At 51.7% G+C, this 17,951-nt stretch overlaps 1 protein-coding gene across 1 annotated transcript in view; it reads left to right on the top strand.

Moving 5' to 3' along the window:
- Positions 1–16,857, top strand: part of NOTCH3 (notch receptor 3) — a 33,568-nt gene extending 16,711 nt beyond the window's left edge. Inside the window, exons 24-33 of the mRNA XM_057710089.1 lie at positions 306–874; positions 2,269–2,601; positions 4,545–4,699; positions 4,798–5,020; positions 5,903–5,987; positions 8,173–8,335; positions 9,486–9,790; positions 10,055–10,202; positions 13,815–13,912; positions 14,751–16,857. Coding sequence (XP_057566072.1) covers positions 306–874; positions 2,269–2,601; positions 4,545–4,699; positions 4,798–5,020; positions 5,903–5,987; positions 8,173–8,335; positions 9,486–9,790; positions 10,055–10,202; positions 13,815–13,912; positions 14,751–15,803 — 3,132 coding nt within the window. The 3' untranslated portion in view covers positions 15,804–16,857. The remainder of the gene's footprint in view (positions 1–305; positions 875–2,268; positions 2,602–4,544; positions 4,700–4,797; positions 5,021–5,902; positions 5,988–8,172; positions 8,336–9,485; positions 9,791–10,054; positions 10,203–13,814; positions 13,913–14,750) is intronic.
- The last annotated feature ends 1,094 nt before the right edge of the window (positions 16,858–17,951 follow it).

Below are 17,951 nucleotides of genomic sequence, written 5' to 3' on the forward strand. Positions count from 1 at the left end.
GTGTGTGTGTGTGTGTGTGTCCCTCTGGAATTTGGAGTTGTGGCCTCTTGGGGAAGGCGGGGCTTACCTGCAAGGTGGGGTTATCGTGGAAGGGGGAGAGGTCGGTCCAGACCTGGGGAGACTGGAGGTCCAGCATTTCCCAAGTCCTGATCCCCCACATTCCCCTCTCTCTCCCCCTTCAACCTTTACTCCTCTGCTCCACCCTTCCATTTCCCTCTTGCCCTCTCTCTCCTGTTCCCCTTCTCTCCCTGCCTCCATCCCCTGCCCCCATGCTTTTTTTCCCTCTCCCCCCACTCAACCCACAGCCGTTCTGGGGCCCGCGTTGTGAGCGGGTGGCACGCTCCTGCCGGGAGCTGCAGTGCCCGGTGGGCATCCCGTGCCAGCAGACGGTCCGGGGACCGCGCTGCGCCTGTCCCCCGGGGCTGGTGAGTCCCGCCTGCCGGGGTTCCCGGGGGTCGCCACCGGGGGCCGCCGCCAATGCCAGCTGCGTGACCTCCACCTGCCTCCACGGGGGCTCCTGCCGCCCGGAGCCGCTCGCGCCCTTCTTCCGCTGCGCGTGCGCGCCAGGCTGGGCCGGGCCACGCTGCGAGGTCCCCGCGGCGGTGCCCGAGGTCCCGGAGGAGCCGCCGTGCCCGAGAGCCGCCTGCGAGGCCAAGAGCGGCGACAAGCGCTGCGACCGCGAGTGCAACAGCCCGGGCTGCGGCTGGGACGGCGGCGACTGCTCGCTGAGCGTGAGCGACCCCTGGCGGCAGTGCGCGACGCTGCAGTGCTGGCTCCTCTTCAACAACAGCCGCTGCGACCCCGCCTGCAGCTCGCCCGCCTGCCTCTACGACAACTTCGACTGCCGCGCAGGCGGCAGGGAGCGCACTTGCAAGTGAGCCCGTCCTCAGTCTGTGTCTTGTCTGTCCATGTGCCACATCTGACCATCCATGGGCCCTGCCTCTCTATCTGTCCATCCACCTGCCTTGGTCTCTCTGTCAGTCCATCCTTAGTCTGTCTGTTGGGTTGTCCCTTCATTTGTCCCATCTGTTTCTTGGTGTATCGTCTGCCCACCCGTGTGCCATTTGTCTGTCTGTCTTCCCATTTCTGTGCCCTGTCTGTCCATTCTTGTTCCCTCCCTATCAATGTGCCCACCTGTCTGTTCATCCAAGTGCCCCTTTTGTCTGTTTTTCTGTCTGCCTCTGCACTCTATCAGGCCCTCCCTATGCCCTGTTTGTTGGTCTTTCTGTCCATCCATGAATTCCTTTTGTCCTTCTGTACACCAGCTGTCTATCTGCACCCCTACTTGTCCATCCTTGGACCTTATCTGTCCACCTGTCTGTCTCTATGCCAGTGTGTCCTTCTATGTGCCCCATCTGTCCATCTTTGTGCCCCACCTGTTCATCCGCGTGCCTCTTCTCTCTGTCCTTCTGTCCATCCGCACACCCTTTTTGCCCCTCTATATGCCCATCCATCTTTCCATGCCTCTGCCTGTCTATTCCTGCCCCTCTTCTGCCATTCTCTGTCTGTTCACAAGCCCTGTCCTTCTGCCCTATGCATTCCATATCTCCATCCCTCTGCTCTGCTCTGTCTGACCCTCTGTATGTCCCTCTGTCTGCCTGGAACCCTTTCCTCACTTGTATCTTCCTGTCCTCACTCCTACCCTCAGTCTCCCCCTTTCTGATTCTGCTTCAACCACCTTGGCCTTTCTTCCATTCTTCAGATTCCCTAGGCTTGGTCCTACCTTAGGGCCTTTGCACTGGCTGTTCCTCTGCCTGAAATGCTTTCCTTCAGGAAGCCACATGGCTCCTCCCTCACTTCCTTCAAGTTTTTGCTCAAGCAGCGAGCTTCTCAGTGTGCTCCTCCCTGGCCACCCCCAGCCTTATTTTTTTCCTTAGCATTTAGTTCTATATAGTGTGTGTGTGTTTAAATTTAGCCTTTATTGGTGTGTAATCGAAACGCTGTATGTGCTGCTCATTTATCTCTTTTAACATCTGTCTCCGCCTATTGGAATGCCAGCTCCAGGTGGGTAAGGATTTGTGTTGGGGCCGTATCCTTAGTGCTTACAGCAGCGCCCAGCGTGCAACAGGTGGCTATCAATAGTTACTGACTCATTAATAGTTACAAAGCAATGGCTGGGTTTGCAGAAAGCCTGATACCTTCCACAAGCGTGTGGATACATTCCAGTTCTCTGCGCTTGCACTGTCTCCGGAGTCTGGTGGGTGCTTTGTGGTGTTTGCGGGCGCCGGAGTTGGAGGCTCCCTTGACCCCGCCCCTCCCCGCCCCCAGCCCGGTGTATGAGAAGTATTGCGCGGACCACTTCGCTGACGGCCGCTGCGACCAGGGCTGCAACACAGAGGAGTGCGGTTGGGATGGACTGGACTGTGCAGGTGAGGTGCCGGCTCTGCTGGCCCGCGGCGTCCTGGTGCTCACTGTGCTGCTGCCGCCCGAGGAGCTGCTGCGCTCCAGTGCCGACTTCCTGCAGCGGCTCAGTGGCATCCTGCGCACCTCACTGCGCTTCCGTCTGGATGAGAATGGCCAGGCCATGGTCTTCCCTTACCACCGGCCTGGTCCTGGCTCCGAATCCCGGAACCGGCGGGAGCTGGCCCCCGAGGTGATCGGGTGAGTGACTCCACCCCCGGGGAGCCGTGGGGGCCTCGCAGACGCTAGGCCGGGTGTGGGAAGGGGCACCGTTCCTCAGGTCTTTTGCGTTTACTTCCATTAACATCTGGGAGAGCCTTCTTGGCAATACATACAGCATCATACAATACATGCATCTCAATCTCCGCACCACTGACATTTGGGGCTGGATCATTCTGTAAGGGGCTGTTGTGTCTTGTGCACTGTAGGATGTTTAGCAGCATCCCTGGCTTCTATCCATGAGATGCAAGCAACACACCTCCTCTCACCCAAGATGCGAGAACCAAAAATGCCTCCAGACATGGGCAAGGGTCCTTTAGGGGAACAGAATAGCCCCTGGTCCAGCACTACTTCCTTCTGGAGAGGCAGGGGTATAGCAAAGTGTTTAAGGGCATATGTAGTTTTTTGTTTTGTTTTAGAAATGGAAAATATAGAACTCTCCTGCTTGTGGCCTGGTCGAGGGACCAGAAGGGAGATGTGGCTTTGAGCAGAATGGGACCCTAACACATGGAGGAGGGCTGGAAGTTAGAGATGTGGGGCAGGGGCTCTGACTGCGTATGGCTGGAATGGGGGGAGACAGAGAGGATGGTTGATATGCTCGTCCCTGGCTGGGGTGACTGAGTTGCTGAAAGTGGTCTTATCAAGATGAAGACACAGGGTGAAAACCAGGGGTTACTTTGGGGCTTCCAGAGGGGTCTGGGTGTCTCGGAGAGACACTCAGGAGGCGGTTGGGGTCTGAAGATTGAGGCAAGAAAGAAAAAAGGGTTTAGCAACCATTGCAGCCATGGGAAGGACTCAGAGAAGTGGGGAGAGATGTGCGGACAGAAGGATGATCTGGGGACACCGAGTCCTAAGGATTGGTTGAAGGAAATTAGCTCAGAAAAGAGAAGGAGAAGAAGCAGCCAGAGAGTGAAGGAGACCCAGGGCTCGGGGTACTGGGTATCCTGAAGAAGGAAAAAGTTTGGAGCGTTGGGTTCCTGGAAGCAGAGCCTGAGATGGAGATTCAGATATATGTGATGTACTGAAAGGGTACTCTCAGTAGAGAGGGAATGAGGGAAGCAGGATGGGGCAGGGGAGGAACTGAGGCAGGAGGTAGCCTCAGCCAGGGTCTGGCCTCAGCCTGATCCCTTCGAAGCTCTGGAGGGTGAATAGCCCCTCAGAGTTGGTCCTGCCTTGAGACAGGAGGGCCAGCTTTTGTACATCTCATATGAGCCAGTCCCTGGCTGAGGGCTTCCCTAAGGTGTGTCACCTCCCAAATGAAGGGATCCCTACTTTGCTGAGGCTAGTCCTCTGGAGAAGGGGCAGCTGTCAACTGTGAGAAGCCAATGGTCACAGCAGGCAAGAGGTGAATGCACCAGCCTGATAAAGGAGAACTTGATGTGAAAACAATGGCCATTGGATTCATGGCTCAGAGGACACTGGTGGCCACAGCAAGACTGGTTTTGGGAATCTATAAAGAATTTTAAACATATACAAAAACAGAGCAGGGTAATGAACATCTAGGTACCTAGGACCAAGTATTGACAACACACACGGTCATTCTTGTTTTGTACATAGTCCCTTCAGTTTGTCCTAGTTCCCATGTTATGTTGAAATAATTTCTAGATAGCGTGTCATTTCATATGTAGACATTTTAGTATGTGTCTCTAAAAATGAGCTCTCTTCTTTAAAGCACTATAATACCATGATCACAGTTAAAAAAAAAATCCTTAATATCACCAAATATATAGTAAGTGCATTAAAAAAAAAGGCTGGTTTTGGGGATGTGGTGGAGTTGGATGCCAGATGGGGGGCAGTGGTGACATGGTGAGTAGAGATGTTCTTCTGAGCCTGGTGCGGGATGGTGGTGGGGTGGGGGGAGCGTGGTGTGGGGCTTGTGGCAGGTGCCTGCTGAGCCCGCCTGTCCCTCTGCTGTATCCCTGCAGCTCTGTGGTGATTCTGGAGATTGACAACCGTCTGTGCCTGCAGTCGCCTGAGAATGACCACTGTTTTCCCGACGCCCAGAGTGCGGCAGACTACCTGGGAGCGTTGTCAGCAGTGGAGCGCCTTGACTTCCCGTACCCGCTGCGGGCGGCGCGGGGTGAGGCCCAGCCTGGCGGGTGATGAGGGTGGAGCAGGGGCTCCCATGGTGGGGTGGGCTCCAGCGCCTGGTTGAGACCCCCTGCTTCCTGTCCGCAGGGGAGCCGCTGGAGCTGCCAGAGCCAAGTGTTCCGCTGCTGCCCCTGCTGGCTGCGAGTGCCGTCTTCCTGCTGGTCATCCTAATCCTGGGCGTCATGGTGGCCCGCCGCAAGCGTGAGCACAGCACCCTCTGGTTCCCTGAGGGCTTCGCGCTGCACAAGGATGCGGCCGCTGGCCACAAGGGCCGGCGGGAACCCGTGGGCCAAGACGCGCTGGGCATGAAGTGAGGACCCTGCCCGTTCCCCGTCCCTGGGCCTTGTGAGCCCTTGAGCCCACCTTGACCTGACTCTGACCTCTGACCCTCTACCTGATCCTAACTTCAGGCTCCAGCATGTACCCCAGTGTTCATCCCCTTGATCACTGACTCCACATTCCCTGGGGATTACCTGTGATTTGTGACCCTTGACCCCATTTCCTATGATCCAGGTCCCCGACTCAAATCCTTCTCTGACCCCAGCCTCTCAGACTTCATCCTGATACTCAAAATTTGTTCCTACATGACTGCTGACCTCATGACCCCTGTCGGCACCCCAACCCCTCACTGACCCCCTGATCCTATCCTCTGTGAGCCCCAATGCCACATGTGGCTCAAACTTACCCTGACTTTTGACCTCACCTCTGACCCCCTTTCCACCCAATGCAGTGCTCATTCCATGTGATCCTCAATCCTGGCCTTGGCCGTGGGCTTCACTTCTAACTCCCTGACCTGTCACTCAAGACTCCAGTCCCACCCTGACCTAATCCCTGAATTTACCCCTCTGCTGTGACCCTTTGCCCTCTGGCCCCTCTCTGCAACCTCCTCCATCCTGGCCACATCTCTCGCTTCTTATGAGGTTAACTCTATCCTCCATGACCCCTGAAATCATCTTCTGTAACCCCTGCTGTATGCCTGGGACCCTCACCTGTCCCATAGCTGACTGCTCTGACCTCTGGCCCCACTCCTCTTCCTTCCCCAGTTCCACCTTAAGACCCTGGCTGTCACCCATCATAACCCCTGACGGTACCCCTGCAACCTTGACTGCATCCTGCACCCTCATTGTACCCTGTCTCTTGACCCTACGCCCGCCCCTACTGACCCATTGTTCCCTCTCCCCTCCCCCCACAGGAACATGGCCAAGGGTGAGAGTCTGATGGGGGAGGTGGCTACAGACTGGATGGACACAGAGTGCCCGGAGGCCAAGCGACTGAAGGTTGTGTCCCCTCCTCTGACCCCCGCCCTCAGGGTCCTGGGCGGGCGCCCGATGGTCAGTGGGAGAGCCAGGAAAATCTTTGCTGTCCCCGCTCTGGAGAATAGTCGCAGCACCCACCCCATCCTGCTCCTGGCATCTTCCCAGAAGGGACCCCTTGGCCCAGACTGTGACTCTGCTTTCTCTCTGCTACATCCAACTTAGTCCAGTTGGATGAGAGCCACCCCGCTGGTCTTTTCCTGTCCTGGTGCCATACCTGCGGGCCCTGTCTTAGTCAGCTAGGGCTGCCACAATGAAATACCACAGACTGGGTGCCTCAAACAGCAGGCTCTTATTTTCTCACAGCTTTGGAGGCTGGAAGCGCAAGAGCAAGGTGCTGGCAGGATTGGTTCTTGGTGAAGGCTCTCTTCTTGGCATGTAGCATGTGCTTTCTCACTGTGTCCTCATGTGACCTTTCCTCTGTGTGTGCACAGAGAGAGAGAGAACTCTGGTGTCTCTTCCTCTTCTTATTAGGACATTGGTCCTATTGGATTAGGGCTCCACCCTTATGATCTTATTTAACCTTTATTACTTCCCTAATGGCCCTGTCTCCAAATATAGTCATGTTGGGGGGTTAGGACGTCAACATATGATATTTGGGGAATGCAGTTCATAACAGGCTCCTGCTAGTATTACTTTGACACTTGCTGAATATACGTAAAACATCTTATTCCATCTTTATGAGGATGCTGTAAAGTAGCCATTGATATCCACCTCCATTCTGAGCTTCCTCTCCCTTGCCTATGGTTTTTTTTTTGGCCGCACTGTGCAGCTTACAGGATCTTAGTTCCCTGACCAGGGATTGAACCCCAGCTCTTGGCAGTAAAATTGTGGAGTCCCAACCCCTGGACCTCCAGGGAATTCCCTCTCCTGCCTATGTTTTAATTTTGTTGAAATGGAGACATCTATTACAATTGACAACTAAAGAAATCTGCTTGCCCCAGGTTTTGTTTTTCTTTCTCATCCAAAAGTGGGTGTTAAGAATATGGTACAGAATGTTTACAATGGCATTTTAGCATTGGGGAATGATTGCATCATCCTGATTTTACCAGTGAGAAGCTCAGAGCTCTAATGTGATTTGCCTAAGGTCACAAGGCTACTGAGTGACAGAGTCAGACATCGAATCCACACTGAAGGCTGTCCCATCCTCCATGACCCTTTCTGGTTAGCTGTCTATCACCTGGCTTTCCCCTTTCATGAAATTCGACTCCCCACCTGGGTCCTTAAGCTCAGATCTGGCTTGATCAGGCTCTGTGTTTGGTGCAGGCTCTTAAATGCCCAGGCAGGCTAATTAGGGATATTCTGTCCTGTTTTTATAACATCATTCTTCCCTTTTGGACCATGAGTCTGAAATTTATTGAGTTCCTGTGAGGGGCCCAGGTGCTGGACTACTGAGGGTAACTTGATACATTTGTGTGTGATTATTCAGTCCTGATATCTCACGTTCTTGTCTGTGGTACCCGGTGGGAGCCTACGTGGTATCCAGGGCAACACCCCACTTCTTACCTTTCACTGCTTTCCCAGATTAATACTGGGAATTAGTATTATTGCCAGATCCATCTACTCCCACATTTCTTTTACCAGTGATTTGGAATTTCTAGAATACAAGTTTTGCGTTTTTTCTGTTGAGTTTAAAGTTTTTTGTTCTTCTTGATACTGTTGTCAATAGAATTGTTCTCTTAATTTCATTTTTGGTATGTTCCTGTCTAGTATATAGACAGGTGTGTGCTGACAGGTGTTATGCTCTACATCTCTTCCTTTTTAAAAAAAAATTTTAAAAATTATTTATTTTATTTTCTATCTTTTGACCACATTGTGCCATGTGGGATCTTAATTCCCCAATCAGGGAGCGAACCCACACCCCCTGCATTGGAAGTACAGGGTCCTAACCACTGGACCACCAGGGAAGTCCCCTCTGTGTCTCTTCCTTGATCACTGTCGTGGGTTCCCAGATCCTCTGCCCTTCCAACCCAGATTAAAATCCCAGTTCTTCCTCTTATGGGTCCTCTGAGCTCCAGTACATCAATTGCCTATTTCCTAATCTATAGAAGGAGCAGGGTGTTAAGGTGAGAGAAACCTGTGGGAATGCCCAGACTGTCCCTCTGTCTCTCCCAACCCCTTATGAGAACCTGGGTCCTTGTGCCTCCAGGTAGAGGAGCCTGGTGTGGGGGCTGAGGATGCTGTGGATTGCCGCCAGTGGACTCAACACCACCTGGTTGCTGCTGACATCCGCGTGGCACCAGCCATGGCGTTGACACCACCGCAGGGTGACGCAGATGCTGATGGCATGGATGTCAACGTGCGTGGTCCAGGTCAGGCATTCCTTTCCCCCAGGGTGCCCTTTATCCATCCTACTCACGAGCGGTTGCATCTGGGTCTGTGTTCTGGGGAGAGTTGGGTGTGTCTGGGTGTCTGTCTGTTGGGGTGTGTGTTAATCAGGACTCTTGGTTGTAAGTGACGATAGCCAAACTCAAGCTAACTTAAGTAAAACAAGGGATTTACTGGCTCTTGTAAATGGAAACATCAGGCACATTTGGATCCAGGGCTCACCACCTCTTGGCTTCATGGCCCAAGCAGGCTTTCTCCTGCAGGCACTGATAGCTACAGGTGGGACAAGCCTTACAGAACCTTCTTCCCATCTGTACCAGGAAAAGTCCCAGGATAAGTTCTGATTGGATGGACATACCCATCCCTGAACCAATCAGTGTGGCCTGGGGCCTGGAATATGCAGATTGATCAGGCCCTGGCTATACGCCTGTCCCTGAAGGAGGGATCTGGCTTTACCGAGGGCTTGCGGATGGAGAATGGGGTGCAAGTGGCTTCCTAAGGGAAACAAGAGCAAATGCTCATGCAGAGTATAGCAGACCATGTTATCTGAATCTTCTTGGATCTAGACCATGTTATCTGAATCTTCTTGGATCTGTCTTTGCCACATTTGAGGATATGCTTCCCCCAGCTCTGTTTTGGTTTTTCTCCAAATGACCAGCGCCTCTGGCTCTCTTTTGAAGCCCTTCAGGCTACCAGGGCCTGGGGTGCTTGGTATTGTATGTCCCTGGGGGCAGCTCCTAAGCAGGGGATGCAGGAGTATGAAAGGCTCGGCTCCTTTGCCGCAAGCTGGACTACAACTCTGGATTACAGCTCAGCTTCCAGAGACCCCCCCTTTGAGATCAGGCTGAAATAACTCCCCAGGAACTTGCCCGAGATTACATACTTGTTTGACTTCCTCCCTCCCTCGTTCTGTGTCCCCTGCTACCTAGGAGCCCTTCTGTGACAAAGCACATGCCCATGAATCCTCATCCTGGGTTGGCTTCTGGGGCACCTGACACAGGTGTGTGTGTGTGAGGGGCCACTCCCTCTGTGCTTCCACATGTCCCACTTCCTCCTAATGCAGTGCCCTCCACTGTATTCCCCCGGAAAGGCCCTGTGCTCACCTCCCTTGTGACACACTCCTGGTCCCTGCAGATGGCTTCACCCCATTAATGCTGGCCTCCTTCTGTGGGGGGGCCCTGGAACCAATCCCAACTGAGGAGGACGAGGCAGAAGACACTTCAGCCAGCATCATCTCAGACCTGATCTGCCAGGGGGCGCAGCTTGGGGCTCGGACCGACCGCACGGGGGAGACGGCCCTGCACCTGGCTGCCCGCTATGCCCGGGCCGATGCGGCCAAGCGGCTGCTGGATGCAGGGGCAGACACCAACGCCCAGGACCATTCAGGCCGCACCCCCCTGCACACCGCCGTCACTGCCGATGCCCAGGGCGTCTTCCAGGTGAGATGGGCTTGCCTCTTTGGACTTCAGAGCTGGGACAGGCATCAGGCCGACCTGGGTTCAAGCCTTGGTGCTGCCTTTCAGAGCTCATCTTTCTCATTTGTAAGATGAGGGTACGTGGGAGTACAGTTTCTGGCAAGTCGCTGTTCCCTACACCTCATCAGTTCCATGGGGTGTATTGGATGGGGTCCTCAGAGGGCTTAGAGGTGCTTCTTGTCCCTTGTTCTTGCCATGACTCCTCCTGCTGCCCCCCGTCCCCCTTAGATTCTCATCCGGAACCGCTCCACAGACCTGGATGCCCGCATGGCAGACGGCTCCACCGCACTGATCCTGGCGGCCCGCCTGGCAGTGGAGGGCATGGTGGAAGAGCTCATTGCCAGCCATGCCGATGTCAATGCTGTGGATGAGCTCGGTAGGCTGTGGGGGGGTAGTGGTGGGTGGGGGCTGAGAGGGTGTCACCTGGACCCTGACTGTTGGTGTGAACTCACATCCATGCCGAGACCCAATCAATGAAACTCATGCACTCATAACAGGGTTTCAACATGGACTTACACTCTCATGCATTAAAAAAAAAAAAAAAAAAAGTGCCCATAAGCCCGTACTGCACCACAGTGATTCTGAAAAAGGCACCTTTCCCAAGGTACTTCCCTTCCGTCTGCTTTGTTAGAAGAAATTACTCTGGTGCCATCTGCTGGACAGCAGGTGTCATACATTTGCAAATCAGCCACATCTCTAGGTGAGGGCCACTCCGTCCCTGGAAGTTGCTTGCACAACAGCAACCTGCCCTTGTGTCTAGAGAACCTCACATAACTGTAGACACACTCGGACTCTCAGAAACATCCTTTGGAGCAGGTGTTCGCAATCTCAGCAACACTGACGTTTGGGGTTGGATCATTCTTTGTGGTGGGGTCCATCCTGTGTAGTGTAGAATGTTTTTATTTATTTAAATTTTTTTTAAATTCTTTAATTTTTATTGGAGTATAGTTGATTTACAGTGTTGTGTTAGTTTCAGGTGTACGGCAAACTGAATCAGTTATGCATATATCAACTCTCTTTTAGATTCTTTTCCCATATAGGCTATTACAGAGTATTGAGTAGAATTCCTTGTGCTGTACAGTAGGTCCTTATTAGTTATCTATTTTATATATAGTAGTGTGTGTATGTCAATACCAGCCTCCCAATTTATCCCTCCCGCCTTACCCCCCTGGTAACCATAAGTTTGTTTTCTATATCTTTGACTCTATTTCTGTTTTGTAAATAAGTTCATTTGTACCATTTTTAAAGATTCCACGTATAAGCGATGTTTATCTTTCTCTGTCTGACTTACTTCACTCAGTATGACAGTCTCTAAGTCCATCCATGTTGCTGCAAATGGCATTATTTTGTTCTCTTTTTATGGCTGAGTAATATTCCCGTGTGGGATGTTAGGTAGCATCTGTGGCCTTCACCCACTGATGCCAGTAGCACCCCACCTCTCCGTTGTGACAACCAAAAATATCTCCAGACATTGCCAAATGCCCCTTAGAGGAGAATCACCTCTGGCTGGAAAATACAGCTCCACAAGAGCACTGTCCAATAGAACTTTCTGTGATGATGGAAATAGGCTGTTCTGTTCAATATGTCAGCCACTGACATGTGCTATCAAGCACTTGAAATGTGGCTGGGACAAACAAAGAACTAGATGCTTTATTTCATTTAATGTTTTAACCTTTGGTTTGCCTGCTTAAAAAAAAAAACAGCTGTACTGACATATAATTTACATACCATGCAGTTCATCCATTTTAAGTATAAAATCCAGTGATTTTTAGTATAACCACATAGCTGTGCAGATATCATCACAATAAGGTTTAGAATGTTTTCATCACCTGAGAAAGAAGCCCTTGCCTCTTAGCTATCACCCCTTCAATCCCCCTCGTCTTCCCGGCCCTTAGGCATCTGCTAATGTACTTTCTCTCTATATGTATTTTCCTATTCTGGTTAGTTCATATAAATGGGATCATACAATATATGGTCTTTTTTGACTGGCTTCTTGCACTCAGCATGATGTTTTCGAGGTTTATGCATGTTGTTGCAAGTATCAGTATTATTTCTTTTTTTTTCAATTTTTAAAAATTATTTATTAATTGTTTTAATTTATTGGCTGCATTGGGTCTTTGTTGCTGCATGCGGGCTTTCTGTACTTGTGGAGAGCAGGGTAGGGGTGGGGCTACTCTTCATTGCAGTGTGTGGGCTTCTTATCGCCATGGCTTCTCTTGTTGGAGCACGGGCTCTAGGCATGCAGGCTTCAGTAGTTGCGGCACGTGGGCTCAGTAGTTGTGGCACCCCTGCTTAGTTGCTCTGCGGCATGTGGGATCTTACCAGACCAGGGCTCGAACCTGTGTCCCCTGCATTGGCAGGCAGATTCTTAACCACTGCCTCACCAGGGAAGCCCTCTTTTTTGTTTTTTAATGACTAAATAATATTCTATTATATTGATAAAACAACATTTTGTTTGTTCATTCATCCACTGATGGACATTTGGGTTGTTTCTGATTTTTGGCTCTTGTGAATAGTGCTGCTGTGGACATTCTTGTATCAGTGCTTGTGTGGATGTATGTTTTCATTTCTCTTGGGTATATCCCTAAAAGCAGAATTGCTGGGTCACATGGTAACTGTTTAACCTTTTGAGGAGTGGCCAGACTGTTTTACACAGTGGCTGCCCTATTTTACATTCCTACCAACAGTGTATGAAGCTTCCAGTATTTCCACATCCTCACCGACACTGGCTATTATCTGTCTTTTTGTTATAGTCTTCCTAGTGGATGTGATTTACTATCCCATTGTGGTTTGATTTGCATTTCCCTGACGGCTAATGATGTTGAGCATCTTTTCACAAGCTTCTTGGCCATTTGTATATCTTCTTTGGAGAAATGTCAATTCAGATTCTTTGCCCATTTTTTTTTTGTATATCTTTATTGGAGTATAATTGCTTTATAATGTTGTGTTAGTTTCTGCTGTACAGCAGAGTGAATCAGCTATATTTATACATATATCCCTATATCCTCTCCCTCTTGAGCCTCCCTCCCACCCTCCCCATCCGTTAGGTCATCACAAAACACCAAGCTGATCTCCCTGTCTTTGCCCATTTTTAAATTGGGTTACTTGTCTTTTTATTATTGAGTTATAAGAGTTCTTCATATATTCTAGGTATGTCTCTTGTCAAACATATCATAGGTTTAATATGTTTGTAGGTTTTCTTTTTACTTTCTAGATGGTATCCTTATAAGCATAAAAGTTTTCATTTTGATGATGTCCAATTTATCTATTTTTGTTGTTGTTATTGTTGCTTGTTTTTTGGGTGTCATATTTAAGAATGTTTTGCCTAATTCAAGGTCATGAAGATTTACTCCTATATTTTTTTCTGAATGTTTTATAGTTTGAGCTCTTGCATTTAGGTCTTTGTTTCATTTTGAGTTATTTTGTATGTGGTGTGAGGTAGGGGTCCAACTTTGTTCTTTTGCACTGGAGAGCCAGTTGTCCCCGCATCATTTGTTGAGAAAGCTGTCCTTTCCCCATAAAATGATCTTGGCACCAATTTAATTTAATTTATTTTATTTTGCTATTTTTTTCTTTTGGCCGCCCTGTGCAGCTTGTGGGATCTCAGTTTCCCTACCAGGGACTGAACCTGGGCCATGGCAGTGAAAGCCCAGAATTCTAACCACTAGGCAACCAGGGAACTCCCTTTTTGTTTTTGTAATTTTAATTTACATAAACTAAAGAACCACATGTGACTGGTGGCTATTGCATTGGACAGCACAGCTCTAGGTACAACTGAGTGAGGTCCACATAGTACCCCCCATATATGGAGAGTTACTTCTACAGGTGTGCCCACATGTGGACCCAAACATAGGGACTCAGAGAATTGTGGCAGGCCTACCCTCCCACCATCCCAGGTCATATTCTAGACATTTTCTTTCCCCCTGCTGTGGCGGGGCAGCAAATGAGCCTGGTCCTGACCCGGAACCCTCCCCATTTCCCCCTCCAGGAAAATCAGCCTTACACTGGGCTGCAGCTGTCAACAACGTGGAGGCCACCTTGGCCCTGCTCAAAAATGGAGCTAACAAGGACATGCAGGACAGCAAGGTGAGCCCCAGCCCTTGGCCCATCTGGGAGTCAGCCTTGGCACAGCCTCCACGGGTAGCAGAGAACGGGTTGGGGTAGGCTAATGGGGGCATTCACCCTGCCTGCAGCCAGCTTTCAGGTGTGGGATTTGGGCCCAAGGAGTTTCAATAGTGGATCAGAGGAGGAAGTGTATGGCAGTTGCTGGGTGACCTTAGACAAGTTGCTTAACTCCTCTGAACTTCTGTTTTCATCTTTGAAATGGGGGAAGCAACAGTACCCACTTCATTGCCTTTTTTGAGGATTCAGTGAGCTAAAGCTTTTATAAAGTGCTTAGCACATCCTAAAAAGGTAGATGTTATGATTGTCATTTAAAAACCCTCACAAGGTGGTATAACTCTCATTTTTAATGAGAATAATAGAGTAATACCACCTCACTCTTACAGATGGAAGAGTGAGGCTCAAAGGGATGCAGGGGTGGAGTCCATCCTTATTTAAAATTTCTGAAATTATATTCATTATGGATTTTTTTGCATTGAGCTTAATTAAAAAATTTTCATTAAAATATCATTTATTTTGATGCCCCCTTAAATTTTGTGCCTAAGGCGAGTGCCTCACTCTCCTCACCTGAGTCCTGGCTTTGGGGCCTGAAGCTTAGGTGCTGGATGAATGTGGCTTAAAGGAAAGGACTTGCCCAATTTTCCCTAGCAGAGCTGAGATTCCAACCGAGGTCTGTCTGGCTGGAGAGTATGAACTCTTGGCACTCAGTTTCCCCCAGAGACAGGAGACCTCTATGAGGTTACCCAGGAGTTAATCCTGACTCTTGTGACCCTGACATCATGTGGGTTCTGGGCTCCCACAGGAGGAGACTCCGCTGTTCCTGGCTGCCCGAGAGGGCAGCTTCGAGGCTGCCAAGCTGCTGCTGGACCACTTTGCCAACCGCGAGATCACAGACCACCTGGACAGGCTGCCCCGGGATGTGGCCCAGGAGCGACTGCACCAGGACATCGTGCGCTTGCTGGACCAGCCCAGCGGGCCCCGTAGTCCCCCCGGCTCCCACGGCCTGGGGCCCTTGCTCTGCCCTCCCGGAGCCTTCCTCCCAGGCCTCAAGGTGGCACAGTCAGGGGGTAAGAAGAGCCGGAGGCCTCCTGGGAAGGCAGGGCTGGGGCCTCAGGGCACCCGGGGGCGGGGCAAGAAGCTGACGCTGGCCTGCCCGGGGCCCTTGGCTGAGAGCTCGGTCACGCTCTCACCCGTGGACTCGCTGGACTCCCCACGGCCCTTTGGTGGGCCCCCTGCGTCCCCTGGCGGCTTCCCCCTTGAGGGGCCCTATGCGGCTGCCACGGCCACGGCCGTGTCTCTGGCGCAGCTTGGTGGTGCGGGCCGGGCTGGTCTAGGGCGCCAGCCCCCTGGGGGCTGCGTGCTCAGCCTGGGCCTGCTGAACCCTGTGGCCGTCCCCCTCGAGTGGGCCCGGCTGCCCCCACCTGCCCCACCAGGTCCCTCCTTCCTGCTGCCACTGGCCCCGGGACCCCAGCTGCTGAACCCCGGGAACCCCGTGTCCCCCCAGGAGCGGCCCCCACCGTACCTGGCAGCCCCGGGACATGGCGACGAGTTCCCTGCAGCTGGGGCCCACGGCAGCCCCCCGAAGGCCCGCTTCCTGCGGGTCCCCAGCGAGCACCCTTACCTGACCCCATCCCCCGAGTCCCCGGAGCACTGGGCCAGCCCCTCGCCTCCCTCACTCTCGGACTGGTCCGACTCCACGCCCAGCCCGGCCACTGCCACCGGGGCCACGGCCACGGCTGCTGGGACACTGTCTGCCCAGCCACTGCCTTTGTCGGTCCCTGGCCCTCTCGCTCAGGCCCAGACCCAGCTAGGGCCCCAGCCTGAAGTCACCCCCAAGAGGCAAGTGTTGGCCTGAGGGTTGCACAGTTCATGGATTTGGGGAGGCTGTAGAGACACCCCGTCCTGCTTCCTTTCGCTCTCCCCTTTTAGTCCATTTCATTCTCTTCTTCTCCTGCACCCCATCCCCCTTGCAGTGTGACCAAGACAGGTCACCAGCCTAGGGCTTCCGTCTTCCTTTATTTATAAGGGGTGCAGGCTGACCCTCACCCTTTGGGTCCTGTGGTGAGTCTGGGATGTCTTCCTGCCTCTCCCCTCTTCCTGTGGCCACCCCGCCCCCCATTCTCTTTTCCCTGCTTTCTTGCCTCTTCTGGCCTCTCTCTCTCACTCCTCATCCTCTACAAATGGGTTATTATTTTTTTTTACATTTTGTATAGAAACAAATTCATTTAAACAAACTTATTATTATTATTATTTTTTACAAAATATATATATGGAGATGCTCCCTGCCCCCTGCGAACCCCCCAGGGCCCCCGTGGGGCTGAGTCTGTGGGCCCATTCGGCCAAGCTGGATTCTGTGTACCAAGTACCTAGGCATGACCGGGATCCTGTGTACCGAGTACACGACCCTGGTGTGTACCAAGTAGGCACCCTTGGGCGAACCCTCTGGGGCTAGGGGTTGGGTGAGACTTGGGGGCTTCCTCCCCACCCTGCCTCCCTCACTTCACTGCATTCCAGATGGAACTTATTCTATAGCTTTGCTGGGGGAAATGTGCTTCTGGCCTGGAGAACCCACCCCCAAGCCCCTCCATCCCAGAGTGTGGGCCACCTCCCTTTGGGAGCTGGGGGGTGGGGTGGCCCGTGGGAATATGAGGACCAAGGGAGATGTGTGCATTTTGCTTTGTCTCCCTGTAAATATGGGCCTGCACGGAGGGAAGGAGCTGCCTGCCTGGCACCTCCTCCTCCTCCTGGTACTCCCCTGGCCCAGCCCCAGGGCAGAATAGAAGTATTTGTAGGCTATTTTTGTAATATAGCTTCTGGTCACAATCCCTGTGTAGCTACATTCCCAGGCCTTGCATTGTACAGCCCCCCCTTTCCCCTCACCACCTAATAAAGGAATAGTTAACACTCAATGTCATTGTTCTGTGTATAGGTAAAGCGGGGCGGGGGGATAGTAGTCTGGGGTTTCTGTGTCTTCAGTGCTAACTTTGAGACAGGCTGGGAGACTTGGGACCTGGGACCCTTTGCTGCAGGGCTTGCACCTAGGCAAATGTCTCCTGGAGCAACACAATTCAAAGAAACTATAAGGGACTAAACATAACTGCATGCATGTGCAGTTGGGGCAAATTATGGACCACAAAATACACAAAGACCAAAAAACCCCTCACTTCCACTTCTGAAGAGCTGGGAGTAAAAGTAGGGTAATATGCTTGCCCCCTGCACACAACACCTCTAAAGGGGTGGGCAAACCATCTAAGCTACCCACTCCAGCTTGGCTCCCTGCCTGCCCCCCATTATAAGGAACCAGCTTGCCCCTCCCCTTGGCAGGCGAGGAAGCAAAGGAATCTGTTGTTAGTTTTTGCACTCCTTCCTGCTGCAGCAGGGGTCCCAATAAAGCCTTGCCTGAATTTCTTGTCTGGCCTCTGATCAATTTCTATTGATTAAGGAGGCCAAGAACCCTGGTTGGTAGAAACTTGAGCTCTCATCTTGGGGTCAAACCATTTGGCTTGCTTGCTGGCCCACTTTTGCTTCCTTTTTTGTTAGAGGGTGGCCACCTGACTTAAATAGAACCGGATTCCCTTGCTTGAGAACGTTTTTAAAATGGGGATGCTAAGAAAGCTATCGGTGGAGCTTCTAAGGCCAAGGCAGATGGAGAAATATTGATGGCCAGTTTGGGGCAGTGGGTGCTGATGAGAGAACAGCAGAAGACTGGAGCTATACAGGGAGAATCAGAGGTGAGCACTCAGATGGCTTCAGAGTGTTGGAGGGAGTGCCTCATTTCCAAATGGAGTATCAATTCCAGTTAATGGAGCATTTTTTCCATTGACATCAACAGATATTTATTAATTGTCTTTTAAGTGCCTAATGCTGGTTTTCTCTCTCTCTTTTTTTGGCTGTATTGGGTCTTCATTGCTGTGCATGCACTTTCTCTAGTTGTGGTGAGCGGGGGCTACTCTTTGTTGCATGAGTGCTCAGTAGTTGTGGCTCATGGGCTCAGTAGTTATGG

This window comes from Hippopotamus amphibius, chromosome 15 (assembly GCF_030028045.1).
Source record: "Hippopotamus amphibius kiboko isolate mHipAmp2 chromosome 15, mHipAmp2.hap2, whole genome shotgun sequence".
Taxonomy (NCBI): Eukaryota; Metazoa; Chordata; class Mammalia; order Artiodactyla; family Hippopotamidae; genus Hippopotamus; species Hippopotamus amphibius.